The 9,604-nt window shown below is 42.8% G+C and overlaps 1 protein-coding gene across 1 annotated transcript; it reads left to right on the top strand.

Annotated features, from left to right (window-relative positions):
* The first annotated feature begins 1,521 nt into the window (after positions 1–1,521).
* Positions 1,522–3,212, top strand: LOC124114037 (ctenidin-3-like). The gene is made up of 3 exons (XM_046474576.2): positions 1,522–1,600; positions 2,295–2,628; positions 3,104–3,212. Exons 2-3 carry the CDS (start codon positions 2,310–2,312, stop codon positions 3,118–3,120), a joined length of 336 nt encoding a protein of 111 aa, XP_046330532.2. The 5' UTR covers positions 1,522–1,600; positions 2,295–2,309; the 3' UTR covers positions 3,121–3,212.
* Positions 3,213–9,604: the final 6,392 nt, after the last annotated feature.

Genomic DNA, 9,604 nt, shown 5'->3' with positions numbered 1-9,604 from the left:
TTACCTTGCCTGGCGCTAGGCATAAACACACACACGCACGCACGCACGCACGCACGCACACACACACACACACACACACACACACACACACACACACACACACACGTCTTGAAAAAGACGTTAAAGTATGATACTTGTTCTTACCTTGCCTGGCGCTAGGCATTAACACGCACACACACACGCGCACGCACGCACACACGTGCAATAATCTTGGATGTTAAACCCAAGTTCACCTTACCTTCACCATATTATGGATCATGTAAACGCAACGTCATTTTTGACGTTTGCCCCTACGGTCACATTTACCCCACGGAGCAAACATGGAGCATGCAAACCAGCCCGACACAGATGGGGGACGATGTCACCTGTGTACTTCCGTCTACGCCATCAGTACCTGTAGGCCATCGGCGAGCCTAATTGACAGTGACTGATTACAACACTCACGTAGGTGTGATTAGCATGGGTGAAGGTATGACATCGGTTTTTTTCAATATGCACAAGCGTCATATTTGAATGTTTTACTCAAATTTAAAGGATATTTTACATGTTTTTATAGCTAATTTTGTGTAAAGATGTCAAACAGGCGGTTTCAAATGCTCCAATGTAATATTTGAATGTTTCAATAATAGAAAGTGTTAAATCCAGTGAGGTTCATTTTGTTATGTCTAGTTTAAGTGAATGAGTGAGTGAATATTGTTTAGCCCCGCTTTCAGCTCTATTCCAGCAATATCACGTCGGGGGACAACAGAAATGAGCTTCATACATTGTACCCATGTGGGTATTGAACCCGGGTCTTCGGCGGGACGAGCGAACGATTTAACCACTAGGCTACCCCACCACCCCTGTTTCTATTTTGGAGTTTCCCCTCAATGGTGTACTATGTACCCCTCAGTATTGAGTAAGTACATGCTGCATACTCGTGAAGATCGGGTAGGAAGTCTTCAGGAACCCATACTTGTCGTAAAAAGGCGACTAACGGGATCGAGTGGTCAGGCTCGCTGCCCTGGTTGATGCATGGCATCTTATCCCAATTGCATAGATCGATGCTCATGATGTCAATCACTGGATTGTCTGAACCGATTATTTACAGACCGCCGTCATAAAGCTTGATTGCTGAGTGCGGCGTTAAGCAACAAACAAACAAAATCCTTCAGTATCCTACCAAAGTATCATTTATGTTACAAATATTTGTTTATACAAGAACCACGAGAACAAATATATTAACGACTGTATGTTTGTGAATGATGTATGAATTAAATAAACGATGAATAATATTGCTAATTATTATTAACAGTGGGAGATATAGGTATTTTGCTGTCGAAACGTTTAATAAATATCATAGTCGATAAAATAATATTTGTAATGACTGTGCATAAACTAAAAAAAGACTCTGGCTAAGAAATGACGTACACATGTTTTACGCACCAAATACAGCCATTTAACGTCACGAGAGGCACGTGACCCCCAGGGCATTTTGGGACGGGCAATGTGGAGGCGTGATTAAGTGATTACGAAGTTAAGAGGGGATATAAGTAAGCCCGATCGATCCGAAATCGATACCGCTCTCACTCTTCTGCCGTTCCAGTCAACTTGATCACAGGTAAGTTTTAAATGCTAAATTCATCTCCGGTAATTATTATCATTACGTGACATAATATAAGTTTAAGTTTTAATTTGATTAATTCAATCTGAGAAAATATTTGCATATCTCATGCAACCACTTAGTCAAAAGCAAAAGTTACGTACGTCCTCGTTGAAACTGAAGCGGAACAAATCGACATCATTGACCTCATCCTCGATTATCCAGTGAATTTTAGGTGAAGTGAAATGGGGTTTAGTGAGTGAGTGAGCATGGTTTTACGCCGCTTTTAGCAATATTCATGCAATATCACGGCGGGGGAAACCAGCAATGGAAATGGGGTTTAACGTCGCGTCCAATATTATTGCACTCACATAGCGACGTTCATATACGTGTGTGTGTGTCTGCTTGTACTTGTCCGGATTAATGCCGATTTTATAGTCCCCGCTTTATATACCCCACTCAGACACAGTATACTGCCTCCTAGCCGACAAGTCCTTGTTTTAGCCCCTTCATGCCGAGCGGTAGAATTGGTCTCCAGTAACCAATGCTTGTCGTAAAAGGCGATTACGCTTGTCGTAAGAGGCGACTAACGGGACCTTATTGTTGCATGTCTCTTTCGAAGAATTCTTTACCGTTTTGTAACCGAATATTGGGTCGGATAGATGATTAAGAAAGAACCGTCTTCACCATGAAACTTCATTTTGTCATTCAGATCAGATCATTAAAAATGATGAAGGTTATCGCCCTTGTTCTCTGTCTGGCTGTCGCCGCCCTCGCTGAGCCTGTGAGCTACGGCAAGTACAGCAAAGGTGCCATCGGCTACCCCTACGGTAGTACGTACGGCTACGGTATGCTGGGAGGAATGTACGGAGGGCTGGGACATTACGGGGGTATCTATGGCGGGCAATACGGACTGATGGGAGGTCTGTACGGAGGAGGACTTGGCAGCTATGGTGGTCTTTACGGCATGAGCCCCTTCATGGGCGGCTACTACGGGGGACTTGGAACCGGCCTTGGACTCGGAACCGGGCTTGGACTCGGAAAAGGTACGTCTCGTCTTATTATTCCTTGAAAACGCCGTAGTATCGTTATGTGTTGAAGCCTATAGATTGTTTAGGAATTTTAAGCGCATTGTCGATCAATGATAAAACAGCAGGAAACATTAATGACATCACTTGTATTACTTTTACAATATACTGGTAACTATCATGAGATATATACCGATCCACTTTACACGTACATAATGAATAAGAGCTATTCAAAAATAATATAGTCTATTATCATTGTTTTGAGTTCCCATGAGAAATCAACGGAGGTTTGCCCAAAGGCTGACATGTTACATTAGTTAAAACACATAAGACTTGCTTTCACAAAAGATTTGTTTCTAAAATACGAAGTATAACAAAAAAATCAATGTCAGAAACCTGTTTGATATTTTACGTGTGATAAGTGTACGTCTCTGGAGGTAACTAACTGTATCCAATGCACCTCTGTATTAATGGTGGATATTTTGTCTTTCAGGCTATGGCTACTATTGAAGCTCGAAATGACTTCACTCTCATCGATATTCATATCTATTTATTTTACCAATCATCATATGTGCCAAATAAACATTGAACTGTGTAAATAACCTGTGTTTTTCTTGCCATAATGTCCCGCTTGCAGAATACTTCTCGTATTGAAAATATAGCTAAATGACAAATGAGAAACTCAAGTTGTAGAAACAGTGAGTGAGTGGGGATAACGCCGCTTTTAACAGCATTCAAGTTATATCGCGGGGTGCCAGCTTCATGTGGGAGGAAAGCCCGAGGTGATACAGGCCTCAGACGTTTACCACTTCGGTGAAACCCACGAGCACAGGTGCGGACAAATCTAGAAACATAATCGGGGCGAACCGGGATTCGAACCAACAATCATAGGTTTCTGGCGTGCCCAAGGGACGCAACTCTGCACAGCGAATCGCGGCGCCTTAGACGACTTGACCACCCGTGCCCCCACTGAAGAATCAGTAATGGGTGTAGTTTCATACCACAGTCGGTACAAGTCGATATTGAAACCAAGGTGTGTAGGGTGTCAAACATGAACAAACTTCAACAAGCGTCAAAAGGTCTGAGACCCTTGAAGATCCGGGTTCGAATAGGTCTTCAGCAACCCATGCTTGCCGTAACAGGCGACTAACGGAATCGGTTGGTCAGACTCGCTGACTTAGTTGATGCATGTCATCGTATCCAAATTGCGTTGATCGATGCTCATGATGTCAATCAGTGGAATGCCTGGTCCAGACTTGTTTATCTGCAGACCGCCGTCATGTAGCTGGAATATTGCTGAGTGCGGCAACAAACAAACAATAGGTCTGAGCGTGTTGACAATGTGATTAACAGTTGACGAACATGTTGTTTATGCTTGTGTCCCACTGATTGGATGTTTTTTTATGAAACTGGAAAACTGGACTCTTAAAAGCAATGAAAAGTGCAAAATCAAAGGTGATGGAAAACGCTACGCAATACACACGCCTGAACGCAACCAGTGGTTTAGTTCATGCCCGTGCAACATTGCAAAACATGACAAGTAACACTCAGTGTGGGTATAAATGGTTCATTCTGTCTGACCTGCACGCTAGGAAGTGCAGGTAAGTGCAGCGATAAGTTCCTAAGCCCAATGTATCTTTTGAAGCAAACGTTCCAGTATTTCTTTGTGACAGTCATTTGCTGATGAATATTTTCTTGGCATCTGAAGCCTCCACTGGTCTTCTTGGCACTCTTCTGCCTCGAAGGTGTCTTCGTGAGTCATTTGCCACAGAATACTGTCGTAACTGCGTTATGGCATCAAGGAGCCCTACCTACAGTTTCTTGTTCCGCGCCGTCATGGTCAAGGTAAGCCATGAATCTACAACTCGCCTGGTCAGCCAAGGGTCATTTAAGTCAAGGAGTGCTTGGTCTATCGGCCGTTACTCCGAACCGTCTGCATAAGCATTCGTGTACCGGCCCATACACACAAGGAATTAACACAACACCAGGTTTATACTCACATACTTTTACTAACGCTGCAGTCCTTCGCTCAAAATACAACTTCTAATCAAGACAGGATAGGCTCGTCACAGATTGGGAAAACGGTCGTTTGGCCTCAGTAAACTGGAAAGGACGCACTACTCTCCTAATGTTGTCTATATCATCTTAAAGTGTTCTGGCCTGTCCTGTCTTTGTCACATGTCCTAATAAGTCCTTTTTATTAGTTAAGACCATATCAGACCATGAACTTTTTTTGTGTGTCGTGATCGGAAAACTACCAGAACCTACAAACCGATTAAGATTTCTATTGATTAAAAGGTGACAACATAACCAAAACATGATGAAAATATCCTGTATCATCGCTCTATTGATGTCCTGCCTGTTTGCGCCAACTCGGCGGCTTTCTGTCTCCCTCGTGTTAAAGAAATAACCATCAATTCAAACGTTGACTTTGTTATTATTTTCTGAGGTTTTAGGGGTGGATTTTTACCACACAGCATCCTCCGCCTGTGGACAAGAGATGTCCCAAGCTCAGATGAAGTAAACACTTGCTCAGGTCTGATATATTAAATTACAACCCCAACAGACACAATAGAAACAAAACAGGATCAATGACTCCATATTTTAAATGGTAACCAATTTAAAATAATTAGTCAAAATGTACTTACATGCTAAAGAAGAAGAGAAATGATCCTATGTTACTTCGTATAACAACAAAGCATAAATATCACGGTATATTATTCAAGTACAATATAAATAGTTATGATTAATAAATGCACATGGCTAAAAAAGTGGCACCACCATTCACGAAAAGTTCACATGTCGCTGGTCCATTGAATCCACTGGCTCCTTTCTTGGTTCGAAAAGTGAATTCCTTATTGGTACGGTCTTTGTACTGAACGCTGTCCAATGTGTTTGTGGCCGTTACAGAAAAGTTATTGTCTGAATACACGGCCTGGTCGCATCACATAATGGTTCTCGCCTGGGGCATCGAAGCAAGAGGTGGACTGTTAAGCAGATTGCGAGATTGTTGACCGGTCACTGTCTGAAAATGTAGTTACATCTAGTATGTTGAATGAGAGCACCTGGAGATGTAGAGTTCGGTAGGGCTGACATATAATGATACCCCCCTGTCGCTTGAGGTCTGTTCAGCGACAGAGGTGATGGGACAGCGTTATCGTGGCTGTCATCTTGACACAGTTCGTCTTCGTGACAATCATTTGCCACTAAATATCTTCTTGGCATTTGGTTCTTAGATGGTCCTTCTTGGTACTCTTCTGCCTAAAGGGTGTCTTTTTGAAAGGCAATTGTCGTTGAATAGCTTCTTGGCATTTGAAGCCTCCAGAGTTGTTTATGCTACACTTATGCCTCCAGGGTGTCTTCGTGACAGTCAATTGCAACTGAATATCTTCTTGGCAATCAAAGCCTTCACAAGTCTTTTTGTTACTCTTATTAGTTGCTTTGTTGAATATGTTCTTAGTCTCCAGAAATGTTTCAAGTGGGGTCCCTTGTCCTGGGGAGTCTCCTGGCTGCACCTTTTGCATCCTTAGTGTCTTCTTTCAAAACAAGCAGTCAGGTACCACTGAATATCGTCATGGCAACCACTGCCTCCAAGAGGTCTTCTCGGCCTTCTTCCGTCACCATGGTGTTTCCGTGGTAGTCATTTTCCCGCATGAGAGTCGAGTAAAGAATCATAGAAGAGCAGGGATGAGTAACTTTACATATATTCACATTAGATGTAATGACAGACATACAGTTTATTAAAGTGTCATCTGAATAAGCCGATTCCAAAAATATGCAAGATAAAAAACATTACATTATTGAGCCGTTCCATACGGAAAATATACTAGCCACATGAAGAACTGTGCACGGAGAAAATATAGATATAAGGGCACACCGTCCATATATGAAATATAGGTTTGAACACAGCAATTATTGGAGACATACAAACGCTCATGCACGTGGTATGCGATATGACGTCATTGATGGGGGCCTATGGACGTGCAATGTGTTACTGCAAGTGCATCCTGTGCAGCTGTACACAGCATGTGCAACTCAAAATTCGCTGTCACTTTGGAAAGCATGATCTGTGGTCATTCAAAAATTCAAAACTTCTCAGGCGCAGACACAAGCATATCACAAGCAAATCATGCCAAGATTGACAGCTGCACAGCGTCATGAAGCCATTGGAATGATCCGAGTGGGAATGAGGCAACAACAGGTGGCAACACATTTCCAATGCCATCGTAACACGATATCGGCATTGGTGAGGCGTTATCAGAACACAAATGACGTTGCCGACCACCCACGTTCAGGACGTCCCCGAGTAACGACGCCAAGACAGGACAGATGGATTCGAGTTACACATCTCCGACACAGGTTCCAAACGGCAGTAAGGACGTCCCAGACAATTCCTGGACTGCGCCGTATCTATCCCAACACTGTCAGGAATCGTTTACGTCAGTACGGGATTCGACCACGACGCCCTGCCATACGTCCCATCCTGACACACCGTCATCGCGTCAACCGTCTAAGATGGTGTCGAAATCATGTTCGCCAACCTCGAATATGGTGGAGAAATGTTGTCTTTACAGATGAATCGAGGTTCAACATTTCCCACAGTGACGGGCGCCAACGTGTCTACCGGCGTTTGGGAGAACGTTATGCACGCAGCTGTATTGTGGAGAGGAATCGTTTTGGAGGTGGCTCTGTGATGATTTGGGGTGGGATAACAGCACGGCACCGAACCCCTTTGGTGGTTGTTCAGGGCAATCTCACCGGTGTTGGCTACAGAGATCAGATTCTGAGGCCTGTGGTCATTCCTTTCCTGCAACGTCATGGCCCGGGATTGACATTTCAACAGGACAACGCTCGTCCTCACACGGCTAGGGTCGCAATGGATTTTCTTCACCATAACAATGTCATGTTACTGCCATGGCCTGCAAATTCTCCAGATCTCTCCCCAATAGAGCATGTGTTGGATGAAATGGAGCGCCGTCTGCGTCGTCTTCCACATCCTCCAGATAACGTCCGTGACTTGGCACAGGATTTGAGGAGGATATGGCAGGCCATTCCCCAGGCCTTCCATGCCGATTTGGTGGACTCCATGCGTCGCCGATGCACTGCTGTGATTCACGCACTGGGTGGTCATACCCGTTATTGACTTTGTGACTTTGTCGTTTGACCCCCTACTCCATTTTGATCTTCTGACGTCATCGTAACAGATGTTGTTCAGGTCCCGTTGACATTTTCTTATGGTCCGATCATTCAGCTGCTACAGCGTCTGCATCATTTTGTTCTTGCTGTGTTGTATTTCAATCCAGAATATATTTTCTCCGTGCACAGTTTCTTTATGTGGGTAGTATATATAATGACTTACTTTTACTTCAATTAAAACACAGAAACTGTGTTTCTCAATACGTTTACTCAATTTTCACCTGATTTAGGGTAAGAAATAGTCCTGAAACGTCGTTACAAACAATAAAGATGTTTCTATCCATGTGTGTCGTATGTCATGTGTTATGCATATGTGATATGTGATATGTGATATATGGCATCTAGTCGAGTAGAATAAAAATCATAGGAGAGCAGAGTTGAGTAACATATATATTCACATTACATACATACCGTTTAGTAAAGTCTCATCTCAAAATCTGTTAAGAAAATATACAGGATAAAATACATTAAAATATTGAGCCGTTCCATACGGAAAAGTAACATTACGCTAACTTAAAACACAGAAGCTGTGTTACTCAATACGTCAATTCAGTATTGAATCTATTAAGGGGAAAGAAGGAGCCCCGAAGCGTCGTTTCAAACGATAAAGAAGTTTTTATCCATAGAAATCTTCATGTTCCACCAACTTATAAGGGCCCAGCAAAGACTTAACTTTGCTACAGTTACGTGAATATTAGTCAGGTATTTACAAATTGACATTATAACTTTTTTTAATATACGGATACAGCCGTGAAAGTCAGCTCATCTTAGTCTAATGCTAGGTAACAAATGTTATATTTATCAGTATATCAGTAAAGTACAGATTCTTGTACTTTTTGGGGTTGAGTTCCGTCCGAGATTCGAACCCACACCTGCCAGGGTTAGGCACCTAATCGCCAGCACACAAAGTCAGCGATCTAACCAACTCAGCCACCGAGGCTTCCACAAAAATGAAAGTCCGACAACTGGTAGTCTAGATCACGTACTTTGAGTACCCCCCTGACAAGTGTAAATTGGCACGGCTCCCATGGCCGAAAGCTATGAATACCCAATGCCATTTAGAAAGTGGTCAAATGTAACGAATGTTATATTTGGGATAACACTTTCTTAGTAAAGTACAGATTCTTGTACTTTTGGGGGTTGAGTCCCGTCCGGGATTCGAACCCACACCTGCCAGGGTGAGGCACCTAATCGCCAGCACACAGTCAGCCAACGGCAACCCAGTTATGCTCGGGGTAGTGAGTAAATTTGATTGGCCAGCAATAGTTTCGAAAACACCAGAGATTCATTTCAAAGAGTTACGCCACTTTTATAGATGTGTACTTCCTGTTCACGATGTCACGGCTTATCCATTTTTGTCTTGCATTACGTCTATTAATTACGAAAACACAAACATTGTGGTGTCGAAAAACATTTTTGAATGACTGCTTCTGATTATTTTTTTAGTCATGTCATTTGTCAGAGTGGATTGCCACAGATTGAGTGGAAACACAACAACGTCACACAACTATGTGTAAAACTATGCCATCTCATTTGAAAAGAATGGTCCGTGTAATTTATTCAGGTTTACAATTTTGATATAATCCAATTTGATAATTTCATCAATGTGTGATAAATGACTTCTAGAAGAATTAGAGTAAAGATGAATAGTTTTGGTCAGGGCTGCGGTAAAACAATTCCCAAACAGACATTTCGTTCACAACTCTTGAGACCTGCAGTGGGTACCCGGGTATGGTCGGGTAATAGGGGGTCGGATACCCGGGTGGTACATTTGTAGATGACCTAAGTAGAAATGGCA

The sequence above is a fragment of the Haliotis rufescens genome, unplaced genomic scaffold, assembly GCF_023055435.1.
Source record: "Haliotis rufescens isolate VD_foot unplaced genomic scaffold, xgHalRufe1.0.p SCAF_15, whole genome shotgun sequence".
NCBI lineage: Eukaryota > Metazoa > Mollusca > Gastropoda > Lepetellida > Haliotidae > Haliotis > Haliotis rufescens.
The sequence above is the reverse complement of the archived record's forward strand: the minus strand, read 5'-3'. Positions and strand labels throughout refer to the sequence as shown.